The sequence below is a fragment of the Xenopus tropicalis genome, chromosome 10, assembly GCF_000004195.4.
Source record: "Xenopus tropicalis strain Nigerian chromosome 10, UCB_Xtro_10.0, whole genome shotgun sequence".
Classification (NCBI taxonomy): Eukaryota; Metazoa; Chordata; class Amphibia; order Anura; family Pipidae; genus Xenopus; species Xenopus tropicalis.
Window position 1 is genome coordinate 44,075,587 of NC_030686.2, and position 26,329 is coordinate 44,101,915.

Consider the following 26,329-nt stretch of genomic DNA (forward strand, 5'->3'; position numbering starts at 1 on the left):
ACTGAGGAGTCGGAGTCGTGGAGTCGGAAGTATCAGAAACTGAGGAGTCGGAGAATTTATCTACCGACTCCACAGCCCTGCGGGGAAGCCCCCACTGGGGCGGCCTTAGAGCCCAGAAATAAAACAACTAAGACAAGGTTGGAGAGACCACACATCATTATCACTTCACTGTTTATCTTGCAATGCCAAATACGTCTGTTTCCACCTATAACATAGTTGCTTGCACATCAGAACTGAAACCCCCAAATAATAAATGCATTGTACATTACATTTAATGCCTGCCTGAATAGCTCTCCCATACCTGAGGTTTTCTAATGAGCCGCAGGTCAGTCACACAGTTCTAGGTCAGATCTTATTGCCATTAAGGGAATTAATAGTCAGTAAAAGTCTTGGTCTGGCCCAATCACACCTCGGACTCCCAGCTGATCCTCCTGCAAGAGTCAGCCGGGTTGAGATTCCTTACGATTTCACTCCTAAATGTTCCTGAGGGGGAGCCAATGGGGTACCTAGAGCTAGCCATCTTTGAGCAGCATGCAGTCCTTCCAAGAGAGGCCACGTTAAGGAGGGAACCAGAGTCTCTGTACATCATTGCAGAGGGCACTGCCAGCGTGGAAACTGCTCCTCTCAAGGGGGCATCGGTGTGTGGGGTGGAATACAAAGAAGGATGGAGTCTGTGGCATCCCCCACTATGGCAAAAAGCGCAGAGGTGGGAGGAACGTGGAAGAGAATAGTGCAGAGGCCTTACACACCTTGGGTGCATCCCACAGTCTTCAGCTAAAAGGGTCTCCCGGGGCAGTAATGGACTTCTTATTACTTGTCTAGCAGCAGGTGACTGGTACCAAGCCCCAGGGTACTGGGCTCCCCCTTTGCAAGAAGGGTTGGGCAACCTCTGTGGTGATTCCTGTATTCTCTGTGGGAGTGGGGAAGCGATACATGGGTTACTAATGTGCACAGCAGCACTCACTCCACCATTTTGGGAAATGGGAGATACTGGGTGAAGGTCCTGAGGTGGCAAGGAATTTATCTCAGGAGGTTGCAGGTCCCCATCAGGCATCATAGGATAGGAAGGATGAAATGACCGTGGGGATTGGGTAAGGACAGGTACAGCCAAGGAGGGGCCTACGTTCCCTATCATTCGACTGGTGGCCACATGATGAGGGGATGCAATAGTCTGAGGCCCCTGAAGAGAGAATGCGGCTTGCAGGCTCTCGCTGCGCTGTTTCCAAGTACGTAATGCCTGGGATGCATTTTCCAGTGATCCTCCAACCGCTGAAGAAGAGACAAGGTCCCTGGCTGTCTGTAAGACCCTCAGGACATTTACGGGAACTGGAGTCCCTGTCACATCAGGGTCTGGGAATTGAGAATCCTGCAATGGGCTCTCGACGCCTCGGAAGCAACTGTAAATACCCTGAGATTGAAACAAATAAGGAGAGTAAGATGAGGATCACAGTCATTCCTAGATTAACATTAATTTATCTACTTTACCAAGGAAAGGAAGTTGTTGTCTCATTGGCTAAGGACTAGCGAAAGCAGTCTGCTAATAATCTGCAAATCTCCTTTCCTCACCCAGTGATAGGTCCAGTGGCCATACACTTAGATCCGCCCGATTTTACCCTATTGGACACCTTTTTTTCCATCACTTTTGCTGGGGTCCAATAGGGTGAAATTGGGCAGATCTGAGTGTATGGCCACCGGACCTTAAGGTCTCTCACATTCTGTTCTCTTACCCGGCTGATACCCAGCAGCCCTTTCTCTCCACAAGAGCTGGGCATACAGTGCCTCATCCTCCAGTACACTAGATGCTCCCAGGAGAAGACCAGCAAACTGAGCCCCATGGCCACCAACAGCATGTAGAAGACGCCAGCCATGTTATCGATATCCAGCTTGCTACTGACTGCTTCGTTTTTCTCATTCTGACAGATGCCTGACAGCCATACTGTTTCCAGTCTTTGGGTGTCTCCTGCAAAAAAAAGCAGCCAATCACTAAAGAGCACACAGCTAGTGTCATAACAACCCATGAAAACAGTGTTAGTCCAGTAGCCCATGACTACACTAACTGAGGATTTCACTACACCCAATCATTGAGTTGGTCATCAGTCTATTATTAGCCAATTACTAAACAGAGTTTCTTAGTTGACAGCTCAGAATTTTTGAATGTTAAAAAAAATGAGTTGGCACTCACCATCCCCAAGAAACTGCAGCAAGGCCAAATCAATGGGTCGCTTCCAACGTGAGTTCTTCTGTAAAGCAATGCCGTAACCGGTGGTGGCAAAAACCTTTCCGCTTCCGATGGTGACCAGCTTGCACCCCTCGTCCTTCCCGGCCATGTAATTTAGGACAGCTGCGTCATAGATAAAGGCGTCCAGCTTTCTGTCGGGGGTAATAGAGAACTTAACTAGGCTTTTTACAGATGAAGGAAAGCTGGCCATACAACATTGCTACAACTCAGTGGTGTATTGACCATGACATGATGTCAAATCCTATTGGGTGAAGACTTATATACATATTTACTGTTCAAGTGCCCAAGGGCATGTACCCAGGGTAGCAGTTTTAGGGGGCGGCTATACAGAAAAAATAAAAGTTGGACGATCACGGCTAAATCTGGTGGAAGGGTATCCCTGTCCTAGGCGTATGACTGATCAGGTTGGTGGGCATCACTGGCCCTGTTTGGCTCACCACCTTGCAACCTCACCAAATAAGTGGACATGGAACAAAAAGGAGCTCCTTCTTCAGGACCTAAGAAAATACTGGAGCAACCAGATGCTAGATATCTCCCAGTCTGCCATTATTCTAGGCACAGGGAACTGGAGAAATATGGTGGGAGCGAGAGAAGAAATGTTATGGAGAGACAAAGAGGCATATTTATGGAATGCTCAACAGACAGCTAAAGACCTCCAACAGTAGAAGGACCACTGGGCTGAACAACCCCAATCTGAGTTTTTAGCCCAGGACCCCAACATCGCAAAAGAGAGCTCAATAGAAATGGCAGGGTCTTTTTATACTGAGAAAGTCTTCTAAGGAGAAAAATACGAGCAAGGGTGGGCACAGCAGCACACAGATGCTCTTTATAAAGCTCTTTATATTGCGCATGTTGTCAGATTAAGCTCAGGCTTAATGTACAGGACCTTCTGAGCACAATGTCAGGCCACAATATATATCAGAGCTCCGCCAACCTGTCAGCAGGCAGACCCTCTATTGATTTTAGCCAGTCAACCAAGACTCAGTTAAATAAATGGAACTGTACAAACCCCCGATGCTACAAACCAATCATTGAGTAGGGTCTTGTTCCAATAACCCAACCACAACAAACCTCAGTGTTCTAAGCATTTATAAAGGAGGGTTCTGCTCAGATAAATGAGAGCGTGAGCGGCAGGTTCTGCTGGGGTCACTGATCAGAAGGGAATTTGTCCTGCCCCCAATTACAGAGCGGGGTCCATGTAGTCTATTCATGGAAATCAGGCAAAGAAAGGACGCAGCGCTCAGCGAATCTCTCCGTATCATTTTTACTAGACATCGTAACCCTTTGCGTGCTGCTGAACAGTGACAATACGCACCCTGCTTTTAGACTGGCGAGGGCGTCCTCCACAGAGCGTTGGTTGTAGCGCACCATGTAACTGTGCATGTCCGGGTAGTTGGTGCGGATGTTTCTCTCCGTGCTGCCGTTGGGCACAGTCCCGAATCGGAAAGGGGGATACTGTTCCTGGGGCTTCTGGAACTAGATGGGCAGACAGGTTGGACTTCAGATTAAACCCTATTGCCACATTGTTAATTTCCAGCACAATTTGTATCAGAAAATCTCTCTTTCTCTAGAGCAGTGATCCCCAACCAGTGGCTCAGGGGCAACATGTAGCTCCCCTTGGGTGTTGCTCTCAGTGCCCCCAAACCAGGGAGTTATTTTCAAATTCCTGACTTGGGGGCAAGTTTTGGTTAAATAAAAACAAGATTTCCTACCAAATAAAGCCCCTGTAAGCCGATAGTGTGCATAGAGGCCCCTAATAGCCAATCTTAAGGGCCGATTCTAGCTGCCAATATGGGTCCCTTAGACTGATTCGGCAGCTAATCGGCCCATGTATGGGCACTACCAACGGGCCTGTCCGACTGATATCTGGCCTGAAATCGCCCAGATATCGATTGGTCAGGTTAAAAAATCTAGTCGGATCAGGGACCGCATCGGCTCGTTGATGCGGCCCCCGAACCGACTTTGCCTATACCCATCGTTATAATTAGATTGTTTGGCCCCAAATCTGGATTCTCACAATATTGCCCACCCATAGGTGGGGGATATCCGGAGAAGATCCACTCCTTGGCGACACCAGCGCAGGCGCCCATGATTAGATTGACATGACATTGTCAATTAAAGGAGTCTATAAAGCCCTTGAGATGACTTGGTGGCCATAGACATCCCTCAGAGGGCCATATCCAACCCCCTAATTGGACAGCCCTGCCCTGACTCTACAGTATGATTCATATTTGAGCCTGTTTAACCACCTGGCACTGCGGCCCTTATTGTACCATCTGCTTAACCCTCACTCATTAGCTGATGCCCTGTCCTGTATCTGACCTTCTGCTATCCAATAGAGCATTATACCCCCCAATCTGTGCAGTACTGGATTTTAGTTATTCCCCACATCACTTTACTGCCACCATACCCGCGTCCATCCCCCCCGCGCATGCAAATAACTGTATCAGTGCTCACGATCCAGCAGTTACAGCCGGCATCAAAGCAATCTGTGCAGGCCTGACAATTAACAACATGTGTTAATGAGAGCTTAATCACAAACATAATGAGGAACGTCTGGGGCTCCCTCCCCCCTCCTTTGTGGGAGTTTACAACCTGTCCTTCTCCTCTCCTTCTTATTGTCTCTCCATTCTTCTAGATTCAGTTTCTCCTCTCTTGGCTCCGATATCTTATTTCCATCATCTCCGGCATGTGGTTTTATTTGCCGTCTCCTATTCCTGCCCTCCTGTTTCCTATTTTTGACTTCCCGTATCTCTTCTCTCTATTCTCCCCCCACCCCAAAATCTCTTCATTCCACCCCCCCCCATCCTTCCTTGTCTCTTTAGGTTATAGATAAGGCACCTGTAGAGGGCGAAACGAAATGGTGCTCTCCGACTGTTTCTCAACTAGAGGAAAGATGTATTCTCATTTAGAGAAAAAAGGCCAAGTAAATGTTATCTATCTCTGACTAAATTTCTCTGCTGCGGATAAAAACAGAGGCCTGGGGGCTGAGAAGCATCAGTAAGCCAATACGGCTCTCAGTTCCACATAACCTCCAACATTCACCTTTAAAATCGTATACTCCTAAGCTAGCTATAAACTGTGAGCTGAGCATTTGGCAAGGGGGGCTGAATGAGTCCAATATGGCCACCTACATAGCAGACCAAATCAGGCCAATCCAATCATTGGCCTGGGGGCCAAGTATCAGATCATAAAGCGGATCCACGCAGGTCCATCGCACAAGAACCATATCAACAAACCAATAAGGTCTTTGTCAGGATTTTCAAGCCTGCCTGGATGATTTTCACCCAGGTACAGGTAAGGGAACTATTATCCAGAATGCTCGGGACCTGGGGTTTTCCGGATAAGGGATCTTTCCGTAATTTGGATCTCCATAACTTACGTCTGCTAAAAATCATTTAAATATTGAATAAACCCAATAGGACTGTTCTGCCCCCAATAAGGGGTAATAATATCTTAGTTGGGATCAAGTACAGGTACTGTTTTATTATTACAGAGAAAAGGGAATCATTTAACCATGAAATAAACCCAATAGGGCTGTTCTGCCCCCAATAAGGGGTAATAATATCTTAGTTGGGATCAAGTACAGGTACTGTTTTATTATTACAGAGAAAAGGGAATCATTTAACCATTAAATAAACCCAATAGGGCTGTTCTGCCCCAATAAGGGGTAATTATATCTTAGTTGGGATCAAGTACAGGTACTGTTTTATTATTACAGAGAAAAGGGAATCATTTAACCATGAAATAAACCCAATAGGGCTGTTCTGCCCCCAATAAGGGGTAATTATATCTTAGTTGGGATCAAGTACAGGTACTGTTTTATTATTACAGAGAAAAGGGAATCATTTAACCATGAAATAAACCCAATAGGGCTGTTCTGCTCCAATAAGGGGTAATTATATCTTAGTTGGGATTAAGTACAGGTACTGTTTTATTATTACAGAGAAAAGGGAATCATTTAACCATTAAATAAACCCAATAGGGCTGTTCTGCCCCCAATAAGGGGTAATTATATCTTAGTTGGGATCAAGTACAGGTACTGTTTTATTATTACAGAGAAAAGGGAATCATTTAACCATTAAATAAACCCAATAGGGCTGTTCTGCCCCAATAAGGGGTAATTATATCTTAGTTGGGATCAAGTACAGGTACTGTTTTATTATTACAGAGAAAAGGGAATCATTTAACCATGAAATAAACCCAATAGGGCTGTTCTGCCCCCAATAAGGGGTCATTATATCTTAGTTGGGATCAAGTACAGGTACTGTTTTATTATTACAGAGAAAAGGAAAAATAATCATATTTAAAAATTAGAATTATTTGCTTATAATGGAGTCTTTCTGTAATTCGGAACTTTCTTGATAACAGGTCTCCAGATAAGGGATACCTGTATCAGCTGGGCATGCCCAATACACAGGCCAATAAGCTATTGACTGAGAGACCAAGTTGGCAGCTTTTATAGGTCCAGCTTAAAACTGGACCTGGTGTGCTGAAGTTTGACTACTAAGAAATAATAGGCTCAATCTTCTTTTTGTAGGGAATTGCCTTCAACCCAAACACAGTCCAGTGATACCGACACTATGACATGGCTTTGGGGCCTGGGAGTGGAGAGCTGGCAGAATGGCGCTACCACTAACCCAGTAGTGGAAGGAAGCAGTGCTCCACCTCTCTCCAGATCATCATGACTACAGGTACCATTGGGCTGGGGGTGGGGTTGACATCTTTCTAAGAAATAAGATTGGTTCTCTACTTTCCAAGCATCCTATCGATTTTCATAAGAACGTATCATTATCACTACCCGGGAGACAAAATGCCTGGAATCACTACGTATGCCAGTGCCACTACAGGAAAACAGTACGGAAATAAACTACACAGATTAGTAGCTTCTATATTTGTTTTATACAGCGACTGTCAGTAACGGCCAGAAATATTGTATTGCAGTTACTAAAAATAGGGGCTAAATGATATAGAAACTCAGCTCATTAATCTAGCTAATGCCTTGCTATGATTATAAATAAGAGACGATTTCAGAGGAGCTGCACAAATGAGTCCCTCATTAGCCAAATCATATCACTGCCAAGGTAGCAAGAGGAATGAGCAAAATGTGTGGTGCTTAACACTCCCCATACTCACAGCAAACTGCACTGGGTACAAATCTATAGGATAGGCGCTTACAGGTGACCAAAAAATAAAAATGTATTAATCTACTGCTGCCCTGCACTGGTGAAAGGTGTGTGTTTGCTACAGAAACCCTACTACAGTTTATATAAATACCCCGCTGTGTAGCCCCGGGGGCAGCCATTCCTGCACTGGTACAGCTGGGGTGTTTGCTACAGAAACCCTACTATAGTTTATATAAATACCCCGCTGTGTAGCCCCGGGGGCAGCCATTCCTGCACTGGTACAGCTGGGGTGTTTGCTACAGAAACCCTACTATAGTTTATATAAATACCCCGCTGTGTAGCCCCGGGGGCAGCCATTCCTGCACTGGTACAGCTGGGGTGTTTGCTACAGAAACCCTACTATAGTTTATATAAATACCCCGCTGTGTAGCCCCGGGGGCAGCCATTCCTGCACTGGTACAGCTGGGGTGTTTGCTACAGAAACCCTACTATAGTTTATATAAATACCCCGCTGTGTAGCCCCGGGGGCAGCCATTCCTGCACTGGTACAGCTGGGGTGTTTGCTACAGAAACCCTACTATAGTTTATATAAATCCCCTGCTGTGTAGCCCCGGGGGCAGCCATTCCTGCACTGGTACAGCTGGGGTGTTTGCTACAGAAACCCTACTATAGTTTATATAAATACCCCGCTGTGTAGCCCCGGGGGCAGCCGTTCCTGCACTGGTACAGCTGGGGTGTTTGCTACAGAAACCCTACTATAGTTTATATAAATACCCCGCTGTGTAGCCCCGGGGGCAGCCATTCCTGCACTGGTACAGCTGGGGTGTTTGCTACAGAAACCCTACTATAGTTTATATAAATACCCTGCTGTGTAGCCCCGGGGGCAGCCATTCCTGCACCGGTACAGCTGGGGTGTTTGCTACAGAAACCCTACTATAGTTTATATAAATACCCCGCTGTGTAGCCCCGGGGGCAGCCGTTCCTGCACCGGTACAGCTGGGGTGTTTGCTACAGAAACCCTACTATAGTTTATATAAATACCCCGCTGTGTAGCCCCGGGGGCAGCCGTTCCTGCACTGGTACAGCTGGGGTGTTTGCTACAGAAACCCTACTATAGTTTATATAAATACCCCGCTGTGTAGCCCCGGGGGCAGCCGTTCCTGCACTGGTACAGTTGGGGTGTTTGCTACAGAAACCCTACTATAGTTTATATAAATCCCCTGCTGTGTAGCCCCGGGGGCAGCCGTTCCTGCACCGGTACAGCTGGGGTGTTTGCTACAGAAACCCTACTATAGTTTATATAAATACCCCGCTGTGTAGCCCCGGGGGCAGCCATTCCTGCACTGGTACAGCTGGGGTGTTTGCTACAGAAACCCTACTATAGTTTATATAAATCCCCTGCTGTGTAGCCCCGGGGGCAGCCATTTATAATGAGAAAAAGCACAGGTTACATAGCAGATAACAGAGAGACTCTGTAGAATACAATGGTGCTCTATCTATTATCTTCTATGTAACCTGTGCCTTTTCTCCTTTTTTGTAGCCTGAATGGCTGCCCCCCAAGGCTACGCAACAGCTTATTTATGTAAACTATAGCAGTGTCCCTGAAGCAAACACACCAGCTTTACCAGTGCATGGCAACAGTACATTATATTTTAATCACTTTTAAACACTTTAATTTTTTGGCATTACTTTTCCTTTAAAGTGACTACACAGAGAAACATATTGCAGCATGCTTGCAATACAGTAACAGCAGAGCAAAGGGCACCATACTCACCTTCCTGTCACTTAGACCAGACACCGTGTCGATATACTGCTCCTGAATCATGAAGGCTGCCAGATTGGCAGTGTAACTGGCTAAAAAGATGACGGCGAAGAAAGCCCAGACCAGCACCATGATCTTACTAGTAGTGCCACGGGGGTTCTGAATGGGAACTGAATTATTAAACACCAGGGCCCAGAGCAGCCACAAGGACTTCCCAATGGTAAAACTGGGCCCTCCTAACCCTGAGGAGACACAAAAACCAATGTTACTCTATGACTCCTTGATATGTGTCATCTCATACAGGCTTCTCACTTGCACAGTCTCTTTGTGTCCTCCTTCCTTAATATCAAATCATTTTTACCTTTCCTCACATTGGCTCCCCATTTGCACCTTGTCCTACACCTTTATGCCCTTATACCCTGCCCCTTATGCCACCCTTTACCCACACCAGTTCCCCAAAGGGAACCCTTTTTGACTCTTGTCCTTCATATCCATCTTCACTCAAATGATCATGGCTCATACTCACACTCACCACAGATCCTTCTCTCACTATATTCTTTACCCATTACTGTGATGACACTAATAAATCTCCTTCATGTCTCCCACCGATCCCCGGCCACTGAAACTTATACATCTCCATTTTAAGTTGCATCTCCTTCCTTGTCCTAACACCTCATCTCCTTCCAGTTCTGCCCAGCTTATATATTTCCTGCCCGGCTCCTACTAGCCACTTACGTTTGCCGTTGCTCAAGTCTTGGTCATATCCCATTGGACTGAAATACTCAAAGATGAAGACAGTAACAGCAACGACGGAGAGACACATGACGAACATCATCATCCAGACAGCAGGGCTGTACGGCTCTTTGGGAAAATACAAATATGACAATAAGTAGCCAGGCATTCAACCTGTATCCAAACATCACAAAGCAGTGCAGGTTAATAATACAATAAGTGAATATACTGAAGCAAACATTACTTTTTTTCATATATTTGAAGGCCACACACTGCCTGTGCCATCATAGTGACTCCAAAATTAAATATATTCCATTAGTCTAAAATCATTTTAAAGGGAAAAGACTGTGGAAATGATTAGTCCATAGCCCACGGGAATGACTAGTCCAAACTTCATAGGAATGATTAGTTCATAGCCCATGGGAATGACTAGTCCAAACTCTATAGGAATGATTAGTCCATAGCCCACGGGAATGACTAGTCCAAACTCTATAGGAATGATTAGTCCATAGCCCATGGGAATGACTAGTCCATAGTGATTAGATATCATTTAAGTCTATTTAGGCATTGAGTCATTTGCACTGTGGCTATGTTAGTCCAACAGTAAAAGAACCAATATATATCAGGAATGGATCTCTATAGGGCACAGGAATCAGAACTCACCCAGGAAAGCAGAAGGGGACACTGTACCGTTGCTGCGCGACACTAGGACACTAATTCCGGTTTCCACAAAGGGAACTGAGAAATCTACTATTTCAGATCGCTCCTCATTAATAGTGAGAGACCCAATGGCGAGGTGAGCACGACGATAATAGACCTGAAGAAGGTGGCAGAGCATAAAGGGGATATAAATCTTCCATAGCACTGTTAAACATCATGTTAAAGCAACACTGTTCAATAAAACTTTTCTCCAGCTCTCCAGATCTAGCAGCCCACTAAATAAAAAAGTATCTTCCAATCAGAAGTGAACACCTGACACCAGACCTAACCAATGGAAGCATTCCTTGAACAGAAGAGCACCCTCCTAACGGATTGCAGTATAATATCCTCAAGCCAAAAGCTACCCTGTATCTTCCTATGTTAGATAATAGTATATCACTGTAATGCGGTATGGGTGCTGCTCATTGGAGCATCTTCATGCATTTTTAATGAGGTTGGGCCACCTACTTTGGAGAACTGGGGAGTGGAATGGGACAGTGTTGAACATGACTTGGAGAAGCAGAATAGACAAATACAAGAAAAATGATGTATACAGGTTTCTCTCTGCCCTCACCTCTCCAATCATTCCATTCCACACGCCTCGCACAAGCTTCCCATGCTTCCCGTTAGTCACCAGGTAAAGGTCGTAGGAGAACTTGACAGTGCGGGCCAGCTTCTTCAGGATGTCAATGCAGAAGCCTTTGCAGCATAGCTTTGTGTAGGGCTCCCCAGAACTGCTAGGGAAGGCAAGAATCATGGAAGATACGGAAAGTGCCACAGAGAGGACTTTAGGAATGGAACAAAGATGGCGAGAGTGACCATTTAGTGTACCACTTCATACCTCAGGGTAAGGTTGCTCTGCTTGCGGCATGGCACTGTGTTGCGGATACAGTCTCCCGTAGCTGGGTCTGTACTCTCAACAATAACAAACGGCCTCTCTTCGAGCGTGGCCACCGTCAGGTGCCGGGAGTCTGTCACAAGCTGGTTACCAGCTCCATAGCGTGGCCATACTGGATACTTCATCCGAATGATGCCACTTTCCCATCGGCCTACCTGGGGATAAAGGACAAGGATTTCTAGCAACTAAAGAGAGAAACAACACATGACTGACAAGACGACCAAGGTCCAACCTTGGATTTAGCAAAGCTTACCTCTTCCCAAGCACGGTGGGGAGTCAGTGTTATCACCAGCATGGAAGGATCCAGTAAATATCCCTGAGAATTGAAAGACACCTCTCTGTGCTTCCAGACTGTGTTCATCATATGCCTGTGCACAGGGTAAGGGGAGAGACAGGAGTCAGATAATGGTCATGATTGGGTAATTAATTATGAAAAAGGCCAATCAGTGAGAGTTCTGAATTAGAACAGAAGCTTCTACTGGTAGAGAAGTATAAGCATAGCGACTGCATAAAAATGGCAGCCAGATAAGAAGGTTGTGTGTTGTCCCACAAAGGTGACCCCATGCTTTCTGACCTGTACAGGGTGTCGTTTCCGTGCAGATGCGGTGGCGCTAGGCAACTTCCCCTGGGCTGAGGCAGTTCCCCGTGTCTCTGCAGGTAGTTCTTGGCTCCTGCAGCAATCACTGCTATCCCGTCCTGCACCTTCTGTCGCAGGCTTCTCCTCCAGCCATCAGTCACCACACTTACTAATCCTACAGGGAAAAAAGGGGCAGGACGGTCTGGAGACCCAATAGTAAAGCTTGGGACAACCCATATGTGACTAGGCCCCAGGAGTCCGGCTTCTCCCGCTGCAATAAACATTTCTTCCGCTTCGTCTCTTGAGCAGAAGAGCAACAGAACCGGGGCTGATACCTGCCGGAGCACTCTCTGAGTCCCTTTGGGGCCAGCACCTGGCTCTACTGTAAGTTCATCCTGTGGTCCCCAGCCAGGCTGCAAAGCTTCACAAAGAGCCCGCACAGCACTGAGGAAGAGCCGGTGCCCAGGATAGTGACTGGTAATCACAGAGAAAGGTCCAAGATCATATTCCTCAAGCACCTTAAGAATAACAGTCAACTGCTGCTCTAAAGAAGCTGCCATCTGCAGGAAGGAGGAGCTGGGTTCCTGGAGAAAGGGACAAACAGAGATTCCCCTATAATGATGGTCCAATCATTGGTTATGCTCAGAACAACTGCCAAAGTGGTCTAATTGTTCACCTGAAGCAATCTGTGTATATTCTGGGAAATTACTTTTCCTTTCTAAAAGAGTGAGAGTAGTAGGGAGAGATGGTGCCTATAGTAGCAGTGGGGGGATAATAGCCTCTGGGAAGGGACTGGGGCTGTGGGATAGCAGGTATAGTAGGGAGAGATGGTGCCTATAGTAGCAGTGGGGGGATAATAGCCTCTGGGAAGGGACTGGGGCTGTGGGATAGCAGGTATAGTAGGGAGAGATGGTGCCTATAGTAGCAGTGGGGGGATAATAGCCTCTGGGAAGGGACTGGGGCTGTGGGATAGCAGGTATAATAGGGAGAGATGGTGCCTATAGTAGCAGTGGGGGGATAATAGCCTCTGGGAAGGGACTGTGGCTGTGGGATAGCAGGTATAATAGGGAGAGATGGTGCCTATAGTAGCAGTGGGGGGATAATAGCCTCTGGGAAGGGACTGGGGCTGTGGGATAGCAGGTATAGTAGGGAGAGATGGTGCCTATAGTAGCAGTGGGATAATAGCCTCTGGGAAGGGACTGGGGCTGTGGGATAGCAGGTATAATAGGGAGAGATGGTGCCTATAGTAGCAGTGGGGGGATAATAGCCTCTGGGAAGGGACTGTGGCTGTGGGATAGCAGGTATAATAGGGAGAGATGGTGCCTATAGTAGCAGTGGGGGGATAATAGCCTCTGGGAAGGGACTGGGGCTGTGGGATAGCAGGTATAGTAGGGAGAGATGGTGCCTATAGTAGCAGTGGGGGGATAATAGCCTCTGGGAAGGGACTGGGGCTGTGGGATAGCAGGTATAGTAGGGAGAGATGGTGCCTATAGTAGCAGTGGGGGGATAATAGCCTCTGGGAAGGGACTGGGGCTGTGGGATAGCAGGTATAGTAGGGAGAGATGGTGCCTATAGTAGCAGTGGGGGGATAATAGCCTCTGGGAAGGGACTGGGGCTGTGGGATAGCAGGTATAGTAGGGAGAGATGGTGCCTATAGTAGCAGTGGGGGGATAATAGCCTCTGGGAAGGGACTGGGGCTGTGGGATAGCAGGTATAGTAGGGAGAGATGGTGCCTATAGTAGCAGTGGGGGGATAATAGCCTCTGGGAAGGGACTGGGGCTGTGGGATAGCAGGTATAGTAGGGAGAGATGGTGCCTATAGTAGCAGTGGGGGGATAATAGCCTCTGGGAAGGGACTGGGGCTGTGGGATAGCAGGTATAGTAGGGAGAGATGGTGCCTATAGTAGCAGTGGGGGGATAATAGCCTCTGGGAAGGGACTGGGGCTGTGGGATAGCAGGTATAGTAGGGAGAGATGGTGCCTATAGTAGCAGTGGGGGGATAATAGCCTCTGGGAAGGGACTGGGGCTGTGGGATAGCAGGTATAGTAGGGAGAGATGGTGCCTATAGTAGCAGTGGGGGGATAATAGCCTCTGGGAAGGGACTGGGGCTGTGGGATAGCAGGTATAGTAGGGAGAGATGGTGCCTATAGTAGCAGTGGGGGGATAATAGCCTCTGGGAAGGGACTGGGGCTGTGGGATAGCAGGTATAGTAGGGAGAGATGGTGCCTATATGAGGGTATAGATTACTGAACAATCCTTCCCTTACACAATACAGTATAGAGGTGCAGTTTAACAGCGGCATAGGACACAGATAGTGATATCTATAATACAAAGAATACAAAGTATGAATATTCTGTACACACTTATAGTCCCTAACTGCAGGGGTTACAGGCTGTGGGGATTCCAGCCCTTAGATAACAGTATAAGGTGACAGATATAGAGAAAAATGAATATATGGGTAAGTAAGAGGTAGGGAATTCCCTGGCATTTAATAGAATCACCATAATCCAATCACCACGGTGCCATGGGGCAGGTGTTAATTATCCACCGTATTTGACTGAAGTGCGAATGAAATCACCTTAAACCAATCATCATGGTCCCATGGAAGTGGCTGGGGCAGGTGTTAATTGCACAAATTACAGGACTGGAGGTGTGAATTGTTGTACAACTGGCAGGGTATAGATGTTAGAATGGCACTGTAAGTGGCAGCTATGCCAGACACACAAGGGCACAGAGAAACTAAGTATTTTTTTTACTTTACTATCACAGATCTGCAACATTAAAAGAACAGGGGAAGTGACCCAGAGGAGGGAAGATGATAGTGATACACTCCAGGATCATAAAGGTAAGTGGGTAACCAACCCGTCAGATTGGGAGCTCACCCAGCAAAAGATTACAGTCCTGGAGATGAAACCAGTGTTTGTTTGACATTTTCAGTTCAAGCCCCCAACATTTGGTTTGGGTTCCCCTTAACTCATAACAAGGTTATACATAAAGGAAAAGCATTGCATTAGTGCTGAACCCCACTTATCAGTGATCCAAGCCCACACTAACGCAGCCAGTCCTACAGTTTGGTAGCAATGGGATTACATTATGCCATAGCACCCCAGTATAGACTTACTGTAAGCAGCAGTCCTGCCTTGCTTTATGGCTGAGATTCTAGCTATCTACTGTATATAACAGAGCATTCTGTCACAGTGGCTCTGATCCCCCCATTGTAAGCAGCAGTCCTGCCCTGCTTTATGGCTGAGATTCTAGCTATCTGTATAACAGAGCATTTTTTCACAGTGACACAGATCCTATCTGATCTCCCCATTGTAAGCAGCAGTCCTGCCCTGCTTTATGGCTGAGATTCTAGCTATCTGTATAACAGAGCATTCTGTCACAGTGGCACAGATCCTATCTGATCCCCCCATTGTAAGCAGCAGTCCTGCCCTGCTTTATGGCTGAGATTCTAGCTATCTGTTTAACAGAGCATTCTGTCACAGTGGCAGAGATCCTATCTGATCCCCCCATTGTAAGCAGCAGTCCTGCCCTGCTTTATGGCTGAGATTCTAGCTATCTGTATAACAGAGCATTCTGTCACAGTGGCACAGATCCTATCTGATCCCCCCATTGTAAGCAGCAGTCCTGCCCTGCTTTATGGCTGAGATTCTAGCTATCTGTATAACAGAGCATTCTGTCACAGTGGCAGAGATCCTATCTGATCCCCCCATTGTAAGCAGCAGTCCTGCCCTGCTTTATGGCTGAGATTCTAGCTATCAGTATAACAGAGCATTCTGTCACAGTGGCAGAGATCCTATCTGATCCCCCCATTGTAAGCAGCAGTCCTGCCCTGCTTTATGGCTGAGATTCTAGCTATCTGTATAACAGAGCATTCTGTCACAGTGGCACAGATCCTATCTGATCGCCCCATTGTAAGCAGCAGTCCTGCCCTGCTTTATGGCTGAGATTCTAGCTATCTGTATAACAGAGCATTCTGTCACAGTGGCAGAGATCCTATCTGATCCCTCCATTATAAGCAGCAGTCCTGTTCTGCTTTAAGTACCAGAGAGATTCCCCGGGTCAGATATTCCCCTTGCATAATGGACTTGTGCTTATCTGAGCACTTGGAATCCAATTTTCTTCCTGACAAAGACAAAACATGTAGTTGGTTTCCCTATATAGCTTCAAAAATAACAAAAAACTTTTTTTTTTGGTGATTAAATAAAGACAAAAACTCTGTTTGGCACAGGCCCTATTCATTGCACTCATGCTGAACAGGAGGGATACTGCCCTTTTATCCCCACAAAAAGCAGAAACATTCTGCTTAACTCACCTTTGGACTCAGGACCACAGCAGAGCCGCCACTGATGCTGATGATCGGTACCAGGGTCTGTGAAGAGATAAAGTCAAGGATCTGCGCCACAGCCTCTGTGCCAATATTATCCTGAAATACCACGGCGTGCGCCCCTCTCAGTGCTTGGCACAGCTGTCTCAGAAGTGGACCAGGACCACTGTCGTTCACAAGCACAGTCACTGTGTGGATATCCAAAGGGAGGGAAAGGGAGCCTTCTGGCATCATAGGTCCGACAAGTTCAGAGTATGGAAAGGAGCCCCCAAAAACCAGGGCCACATTCAGTGCGGGTCCTCCAGCTCGGGGGAGCAAGGTCTCCATCACCACTGCACTGCAGCCAAGCACGGTCAACAGGAGCCCCCACGCGACCAAAATCATGTCCCGGTATGAACTGCAAGAGGAAGCAAGGGAAATGCGGTCTCAGTGGAACTGTATGTACCAATATCTAATAGCACAGCTTTGGGGTGCCCAATCTGGTTTATAACATGGGGTGATGGGGGGGGGGCACATGATGGCACATAATATATATCATACCTATGGATATATACCCAAAGGGCAAGTCACTTGACATGGAAAGAGTTGATGGCCAAGCTGTGGGGCAATGCAGGAAGGCCAAACTCAAATGATTTAGCTACTTCACCAAACTGGGTTGGTATCATTGTTTGACACTTGGGCCCTGCTTTGTGGGAAGGTTACAAATGCCCGGGTCAAGGGTGGCAGCCACGTTTGCACTGGAGACTGGGCAGGCGATTAAAAAAAGCTGTCATTTTGGCAGAATGCATGGGACGACAGGCTACTGATGTGGTCCAATGTGGCTAAGGGCCATTACAGACGGGGAGATTAGTCGCCCGAGACAAATCTCCCTGATATGCCATCCCACCGGCCCTTTTCTGTTTATCCACTTAGAATGTATTTGCCCTTTAATTGTGTGTGCAGTGGGGGGGGGGGGCAGGCTAATAGCAGTGAATGGGGCAGCGTGGAAAGACAGTAGCAGATGGGCTTTGTCGGAGGGTGCGGGGAGTAGTGAATGTGGGAGTACTCTGCGGGACGGGGTGGGGGGGGCTATGCTTAGTACACACACAAGACGCCAGGATGTGAAATATTTTTAGTTAGAGCATGAATTATTCATGGGTGGATGTGGCGGGCGATCCTGTGACTCCTGAGTGAGCAGCATACGTCAGGCTCACAGCACCCAGGCAGCCCTCACCCACAGACTGAAGGGCACACGCAGTGCCAGGGCCACAGCATCGGCACCATCGCACCGTGCCCTGACACCTAGGAACTACTGTGCCAGAGCTGCACCCAAACCCACATTCTGCTGCTCCTGTCAGATGTTCTGCAAGAACTGCCGGGATCCGACCTAAACTTCATTGTGAGCTGAAACTAAACCACTCAGTGACCTTTACTGCTGCCAGCAGCTGGATGCCAGCCAGGGTCTAATCTGAGCCATTCACTCTCCTCAACGTGTTGCTCTGCTACATCCGCATCCAGCTGTTGCTCTAAGCTGCTCAGAACAGAACCTCTGTCTAGCAAAGGGGATTTCTCTGCCAGAACATCAGGGTCTCAGATCCTCACTAATGATACCAATTATAGTGATCCCATGAGCCAATCAGATCTGTCGCAGGAGCAAGCAGTTCAGGACTCACACAAGTGCCACTCTGCACCCATAACGATCAGCAATTGGCCTTTGTTATTCTAAACACACAGTTAAGATGAAAGGTAATTGGCTGCCGTGGCTCCACGTAGAGGGGCGGGGTTGCTAACATGTACTAATATTGGGGTCATTGTATTTGCACATCTCTGATCTGGGAGAGTACACACCAAAGCAGTGCCTCATCTACACCATAGATGTCATAGAGAAATAAAGCATAGATACCAGGGGGCATTCCGCCTGTTTGAAGTGGGTGCAAATGTTACGCTTATTAGTGCCATTCCTTAAAGGTGCTCGTGTCCAAACACGCCATACACTTTCATATGTGACACAAGCTGCTATACAGTATGCAAGTGCTTCCTACTGATGCTGTGGGACCCTGGAATTACTGCCAACCTGAAAGCGACAATTATTCCAAGGTTCCCACAGTGGGTTGCACCAACAGGGCCAGAAGGTTTACACCAAAGGAATCGGCGTAGCTCCCTATGTGGCGCCAATATTTTGGAACTATGGAAGAAAACATTGCATTATGGGTATAAAAACATGGAAGTTTGCGCCAAGTAAATAAAAACATGCAAGTTTGCGTCAAGTAAATTAGCTCCTAAAAAGCAAGCAAAGCGGCAAGGACCTCTAGAACCAAAAAGATTTTATAGAAAACAAAAAAATCAAGAACTGGAGACTATCTTGGGGGGGGATGACAAATTTGTCTCTTTAAGCAAATGTAAAGGAAACTAAGTATAACTTACGCTTTTTTTGCAAAACCCAGTAAAGAATTTCCGAACCAGGGCCCCTCAGTACAACAAACAGAAAGCTGGATGGAAACAGCAGCTGACCCAGATTCTCTCTGCCAAAATGCCGTAGCCAATCAATGCTGGATCTAGACCCCCTCTCTCCAAGAACACATCAGTGTAGCACCTGACCTTGACTCTCTCTCTGCAGAACCCGCTTCTCTCACCTATACCATCCCTAGGGCAAAGTAAATAAGAGCCAAATCCCAGACTGACCTGGGCAATCTGCAATAAGGAAATTCTTTACCAATCTACATTCTTGACAAACCATAGATTCTTTTAGAACTTGAGCAAATGAGCAGGAAAAAAAATTACAGTTGAAGGTAGATATGCCCTTTATCATTCAATGTGTCCAATACGGACCAGTCCAAAACAAAGAAAGATGGCACCTAGTACCCGGGCTCCCAAACAGCAGACACCTGCTCTGTATCACATCTATAGAGAACCAAGCCACAGTTGGCTGCCAGTTAGGGGTAAGGGTGGCACAGGTTGTGCCAGGTTTACTTTCAGAACTCCATTGACCTTCAGCAGTAACCAAGGGACCAATCTGTATGACCAAATAATGGAATGAGATGAGAAGGTTGAGATGAGAATTGACTCCCTTTGGGTTCCATTGAGAGTGGAGCTACCATGGTGCGTGTTGCCAGGGCAGATTGGTTGTCTCACCTGGAATGATGCTAAAGGTGTTGGTTTCTGGGACTGAGGCACAATGTGGCTGGCTTGGTGGGTACTTGGTACAAGTGGCTTGGCACGAATACAGCACACTGCAGAGCTTGCCTGAGCAGCACCTGATGAACTTCACAGGAATGGGGGGCAAACCCAGAGCTTCTTGGAAGTGTGACACGACGGTGACATGGAGTCAGCAGGAGGGTGGCACCGTACGTGCGACAGTTGGCAGCCTCACATGTTCCAAGCTTCCGAGATACCTGCTGCCTGTTTGTCTCAATGAAAGAGATGAATGAGTGCCAGTCGATGCTCGTACAATGAGAGAGACCTGGAAGCAGGGAGAGAAATTGGAAAGAAAGTGAGAGGACGGCACAAACCAGGCATGGACTGAGAGAAGAGACATTGCTAATTGTCTTTAGGATGTGCCAGGCAGAAATAGATGGAGTTGGCAGCTACTGCCCTTCTTCTCCTACCTGCCCCAAGCCACAGGCTGAGCCGGACCCAGGCAGCAGATTGCAAGACGTGCCTCACACAGCAAACTGTGCAGGGGGCAGAGCCCTGAAGAGGAGGACTCCCCTGAACGGGGTGAGTGGGGGGGTGAGAAACAGGTTGGCAGAGCTAAGGAGAAGTGCACCGAGAGAGGGAAGATTAAGTGGCAGCAGGAAAGAGCAACGGGAGAGACCTGAGAAATGAAAGAGTGAGAGAGGAGACAGCTAGAGGGAGGAGGGTGGGATGTGGTGCTGGCGAGAGGAGGGAGACTGAGGGATGAAGGAGAGAGGGTAAGGGGTACAGGAGGCACGAAGAGGGACAGATAGGGAACACTGGCATGGATAGAATAGGCAGGTATTAGCACTGCCATAAAGGCAATAAGAGAAAGGACAGAATCAAGGACACAGGGGGACAGACAGAGAAGAGCTCAGTATCCCCGAGAGAGAGAGAGCTGTGCACTGCCCGACCCTGGCTGCCTCCTCCGTATCTCTCTCTGGGCACCCACTGCCCTTGGCCAGTTCCTTTGCTTAACTCTCTTTTCTGTGTGTGCTTGCACTCTCATTGTGGGATGTCTCCTATGTTGTGGGATGTCTCCTGTGTGCATGCCATGACTTTCCCTTCTCGGAAAGGGCTAACTGTCTCTGTGGCTGTCTCTCCCCCCCCCCAGGGGCCCCTTCCCTCCCTCTCTCTGGGGGGCATGCTGGAGAGGCTCACGTAGTGCAAGTGATTAGGTCCTTACCTGTTCAACAGCTGTTGCTAAATGCCTCTTAATCTCCCACTTCTCTCTCTCTCTCATGGAGTTCTCTTCTGGGTCAGGCTTCTCTTTTTGTGTCAGGGCTGTCTCTCCTCACTCATCATGTTCTCTCTTGGGAGCGCTCACTTTTCTCTTGCACTGTTGTCATTGCTTTTTGGGGCTCATTCTCCCATGGGGCAATTTCATGTATGTTTCTTCTATAACTCGGAGCATCTGCCACTCTCACACAGAGCTGTCGCTACTTACACGGGGGGCTGTCTCTTTTTGCAGTCTGTGACATGCTTACACTCTGATACCTCTCATCACGTAGAGAATTCAATTTCCCTGCAATGTCTCTTCCTGAGGCAGTCCCTATCCTCTGCACTGTCTCTTCTTACGGCAATCCTCTCTCATCTCCAGGCGGTCCTCTCCCTCCCCACTGCTCATCCCAAGGCAGCCCCCCACCAATGCACTGTCCCTTATCAAGGCAGCCCTCTCCTCACCTTCTGTACCATCTCTACTGTCTCTTATCAAGGCAGCCCTCTCCTCACCTTCTGTACTGTCTCTACTGTCTCTTATCAAACCTGCCCTCTCCTCACCTTCTGTACTGCCTCTCCTATAAGTGTTCCTTACCCTCTCACTTTCTCAGCCCTCAAACTAGTCTTATCCCAGCTGTGTCTTTTTAGCTGTGGCTTCTTGCCCCGCCTAACTGCCCCTATCTCTGGGATGTCTCTTACTCATTCCTGCACACCCACCTGCTAGACGCTCTCTAACTTTGTTGCTGTTGCGGGTGACAGGTGTCTGCTGGCAGCATGCTATGTGTGTGTGGCCCTCCTGCTGCGTGCATGTTGCATGTATCTGCTCCGGTGCATCTGCCCTTATTATTAGGGCTTTTCCCTAAAGAGCAAACCTAGTGTGCGGCGTTGTACAAAGGGGCAATAGCAGAGAGAGCACTGCTGCAGGTAGCAGCCTGTTTGCTGATTCTTCCCATAGACTCACACTGCTTGCATGGCTGCCCGGAATAATCTCATTTTTAACCCAAATATCTGAAAGCAAATAACAACAGTATTCGTGCAGCGAAGGCAAGGTCACAGCGTCTGTATGTGTATGCCTTTGCCTGGCTGTGTGCGTCTGTAGCATCGGGATGTCTGTCTCAGACTGTGTATGTGACCCCAGCAGTCTCTGGCTGTGTGTGTCTGCCTGTCTCTGCACATTGTGTTAAGCCTCCCATACACATTAAAATTTCGAAAAGATCTTTCTATTACCATTGGACCAGGCTTATCATGAAACGACCATTTCAATGTACGATTTGTCCATCAACGAAAACGACCATTTGAAGCAATCATCTAATTGAAGGTAGGAAACCTACCTGATTGGTCCTGCAAACAGTTGGACAATGGGCAAGTTTCATTGCTAACGACGGACATTTACAAACCTGCCCGATCGATTTTCTGACTGATGTCGGATGAAAAATACAAAGATGTCCAATCGTTCCTTGTCCAATCGTTCCTTGTCCAATCACCTGACTATAATTTGGCAGGTCGCACTGAAATTGGTCGTTAGGGAGAGAAAAATCTTAATGTGTATGGCCAGCTTCTGTTTCAGGTGTGGGATGTACTGATCCGATTGGGGCGATCACTGCCTGTGTTTTCAGGAGGATCCAAGAGAGAAGGGATAGGGAGCAGGGGCAACAGTTGTGGGATTTAGTATTTCCCCTGCGTGGGGAATGGTATGACCAATAAAAAGTCAGCATTGTGCCAGTGGCTCTGTACACGTACAGCCATTTTGGTTCCAGGTGGATGAAGGATTTATTTGTCCTGCTGGAACATTTCTGTAGCTAAGCAGAAGGAAGCTGTGGCTCCAGCCTCCACTTCTGCCCAAACAAACAGTATCCATACACATGTACAGCCACCTGTATAGCAGCCACCTGTATAGTATCCACCTGTACTAAACTGGATGCAACTAAACTGGCTAATGTATAAACTTGTACTGTGTCCCAGGCACGGACTGGTAATCTGTGGGACTGGCAAATGCCAGAGGGGCTGCTGTAAGGTGCCATAGACAGTCACTATTTATTGGGCTGGGGGGGGGGGGGCTGTTTGGGCCTCTGGGTACTTGGAATGCCAGGACCCAGGCCCAGACTGGCAATCTGTGGGTTCAGGCAAATGCCAGAGGGGCTGCTGTAAGATGCCATAGTCACTATTTATTGGGCTGGGGGGCTGTTTGGGCCTCTGGGTACTTGGAATGCCAGGACCCAGGCCCAGACTGGCAATCTGTGGGACTGGCAAATGCCAGAGGGGCTGCTGTAAGGTGCCATAGACAGTCACTATTTATTGGGCTGGGGGGGCTGTTTGGGCCTCTGGGTACTGGGAATGCCAGGGCCCAGGCCCAGACTGGAAATCTGTGGGTTCAGGCAAATGCCAGAGGGGCTGCTGTAAGGTGCCATAGTCACTATTTATTGGGCTGGGGGGGCTGTTTGGGCCTCTGGGTACTTGGAATGCCAGGACCCAGGCCCAGACTGGCAATCTGTGGGACTGGCAAATGCCAGAGGGGCTGCTGTAAGGTGCCATAGACAGTCACTATTTATTGGGCTGGGGGGGCTGTTTGGGCCTCTGGGTACTGGGAATGTCAGGGCCCAGGCCCAGACTGGCAATCTGTGGGTTCAGGCAAATGCCAGAGGGGCTGCTGTAAGGTGCCATAGTCACTATTTATTGGGCTGGGGGGGCTGTTTGGGCCTCTGGGTACTTGGAATGCCAGGACCCAGGCCCAGACTGGCAATCTGTGGGTTCAGGCAAATGCCAGAGGGGCTGCTGTAAGATGCCATAGACAGTCACTATTTATTGGGCTGGGGGGGCTGTTTGGGCCTCTGTGTACTTGGAATGCCAGGACCCAGGCCCAGACTGGCAATCTGTGGGTTCAGGCAAATGCCAGAGGGGCTGCTGTAAGGTGCCATAGTCACTATTTATTGGGCTGGGGGGGCTGTTTGGGCCTCTGGGTACTTGGAATGCCAGGACCCAGGCCCAGACTGGCAATCTGTGGGTTCAGGCAAATGCCAGAGGGGCTGCTGTAAGATGCCATAGTCACTATTTATTGGGCTGGGGGGGCTGTTTGGGCCTCTGTGTACTTGGAATGCCAGGACCCAGGCCCAGACTGACAATCTGTGGGTTCAGGCAAATGCCAGAGGGGCTGCTGTAAGATGCCATAGACAGTCACTATTTATTGGGCTGGGGGGGCTGTTTGGGCCTCTGGGTACTTGGAATGCCAGGACCCAGGCCCAGACTGGCAATCTGTGGGTTCAGGCAAATACCAGAGGGGCTGCTGTAAGGTGCCATAGACAGTCACTATTTATTGGGCTGGGGGGGCTGTTTGGGCCTCTGTGTAATTGGAATGCCAGGGCCTATTTTGACTCCCAGTCGAGGCCTGCTCTGTCCCTCCAACGTGTGTTTTTTACTATATATATATACTGTATACTGTGTATGTGGGTTTGTGTGTAGCACACTGGTACTGGCTCTATTCCACTGCATGTACAGCACATTCTGGGACACAATTTGCCCCCTGTCACTCACTTAATCAGAATTGCCCTCAGCAAGCAAAGAGACAAGCAATCACAGCCCGGTTGGCAGCTTCTGAACACAGGCTGGCAAAAATAACTTATCCTTTATTCCCTTGTGGCACGAGACAGTAGCGCGCGGTGCCAGTATGTGACACTGAACTGTGATCTACTTATCACTCGCTCATAGCCACAGAGCAGGTAGTGTGCCCATCCAGACATGACCCAGAGCATGGGACAACAGGACCGGAACCCACAGCACGGCAGGTATAGCAGCGTGCCAAGTAACCCTTCAGTGGTACAGGGGAAGCCAATAGGGTAGCTCCCGGGGATACATTAGTCCTACCCACATATACTGTGGCTCACTGCAGCTAATGCCTTGCATAAGCACTCCTTATGGGGGTAAGTAATGGGCATTAGGGGGTCATTTGGTCTGCATGGGACTGCGGTACCTGAGAATAACTACATCTGGCCTATCCTACAATAATCATTTTATAATACATTATTACATGAAGATTAAACTGAAAAGGGAGCCCAATGCTAAAACAGATACTCCAAAAAAGGGGGCTTGCTGAAGATCAGAGACCCCAAAAATGGGACATTGAAGATCAGAGACTTAAGAAAAGGCGACATTGCTAAAATACAAAGACTCCAGAAAATGGGACAGAGACTCCAGGAAAGGGGCCACAGGCGTAATATAGAGAGACACCAGGAAAGGGGCCATAGCCGTAATACAGAGACACCAGGAAAGGGGCCATAGCCGTAATACAGAGACTCCAGGAATGGGGCCATAGGCGTAATATAGAGACTCCAGGAAAGGGGCCATAGCCGTAATACAGAGACTCCAGGAATGGGGCCATAGGCGTAATATAGAGACTCCAGGAAAGGGGCCATAGCCGTAATACAGAGACTCCAGGAATGGGGCCATAGCCGTAATATAGAGACTTCAGGAAAGGGGCCATAGCCGTAATACAGAGACTCCAGGAAAGGGGCCATAGCCGTAATATAGAGACTTCAGGAAAGGGGCCATAGCCGTAATACAGAGACTCCAGGAATGGGGCCATAGCCGTAATACAGAGACACCAGGAATGGGGCCATAGCCGTAATACAGAGACTCCAGGAATGGGGCCATAGCCGTAATATAGAGACTTCAGGAAAGGGGCCATAGCCGTAATACAGAGACACCAGGAATGGGGCCATAGCCGTAATACAGAGACACCAGGAATGGGGCCATAGCCGTAATACAGAGACACCAGGAATGGGGCCATAGCCGTAATACAGAGACACCAGGAATGGGGCCATAGCCGTAATACAGAGACACCAGGAATGGGGCCATAGCCGTAATACAGAGACACCAGGAATGGGGCCATAGCCGTAATACAGAGACTCCAGGAAAGGGGCCATAGCCGTAATATAGAGACTTCAGGAAAGGGGCCATAGCCGTAATATAGAGACTCCAGGAAAGGGGCCATAGCCGTAATATAGAGACTCCAGGAAAGGGGCCATAGCCGTAATATAGAGACTCCAGGAAAGGGGCCATAGCCGTAATATAGAGACTCCAGGAAAGGGGACACTATATATAAGTGCACCAAACAGTAAGCTCTGCTGCCATATTCACCAGGAAAATGTAGGTGCTAAAAGTCCTTTTACAGTAAGACATGAAGTTGTACTGGCAGATACATTACACAGCTTCAAGGAAGGGCTGGCAAATAGGAACAAACTGATTGGCTAGATTACACACACCAATAATTGCCCCTGAATTAAGGCACATGACGTATAGACGTGTCCCTCCCTTGGCCTGGGAAGCTGTCGGGGTTCAGAGCTGCAGTGCCTGTAACCTGTCCAACCCCCAAACACCTTTCCTCTGCCCCCCAGTCAGATCCTTCAGTATCCTTCTATGGAACTTCTTGAGGAATCACCCACATAGTCAGTAGCGCAGCGCTGATGCCATACTCCCCAGATATCTCGCTTCCCCCACATAGCGGCGGCTGCTCGCTGAGTCGGACAGAATGAACCTTGGGGGCACTCTAACATCCAAGTGATTAAACAATCATTGCCCTTGTTACATTCCTCCCTGCCAGTGT

At 48.1% G+C, this 26,329-nt stretch overlaps 1 protein-coding gene and 1 long non-coding RNA gene across 3 annotated transcripts in view; one reads left to right on the forward strand and one right to left on the reverse strand.

Annotated features, from left to right (window-relative positions):
* Positions 1 to 14,877, forward strand: part of LOC116407949 — a 31,315-nt gene extending 16,438 nt beyond the window's left edge. Inside the window, exons 2-3 of the long non-coding RNA XR_004220632.1 lie at positions 6,780 to 6,933; positions 14,802 to 14,877. This is a non-coding gene — a long non-coding RNA (uncharacterized LOC116407949). The remainder of the gene's footprint in view (positions 1 to 6,779; positions 6,934 to 14,801) is intronic.
* grin2c (glutamate receptor, ionotropic, N-methyl D-aspartate 2C) lies at positions 139 to 19,955 on the reverse strand. 2 transcript variants are annotated; one of them, XM_018089329.2, is made up of 13 exons: positions 19,474 to 19,955; positions 16,351 to 16,759; positions 12,031 to 12,617; positions 11,710 to 11,824; positions 11,400 to 11,611; positions 11,133 to 11,292; positions 10,523 to 10,676; positions 9,863 to 9,988; positions 9,140 to 9,369; positions 3,555 to 3,715; positions 2,183 to 2,370; positions 1,728 to 1,960; positions 139 to 1,408 (listed from the first exon to the last, which is right to left on the reverse strand). In XM_018089329.2, exons 2-13 carry the CDS (start codon positions 16,744 to 16,746, stop codon positions 404 to 406), a joined length of 3,567 nt encoding a protein of 1,188 aa, XP_017944818.2. In that variant the 5' UTR covers positions 16,747 to 16,759; positions 19,474 to 19,955; the 3' UTR covers positions 139 to 403. The 2 variants fall into 2 exon arrangements, with proteins under 2 accessions (XP_017944818.2, XP_012808364.2); XM_012952910.3 differs by having other exon boundaries at positions 11,133 to 11,295.
* Between the last annotated feature and the right edge of the window lie 6,374 nt (positions 19,956 to 26,329).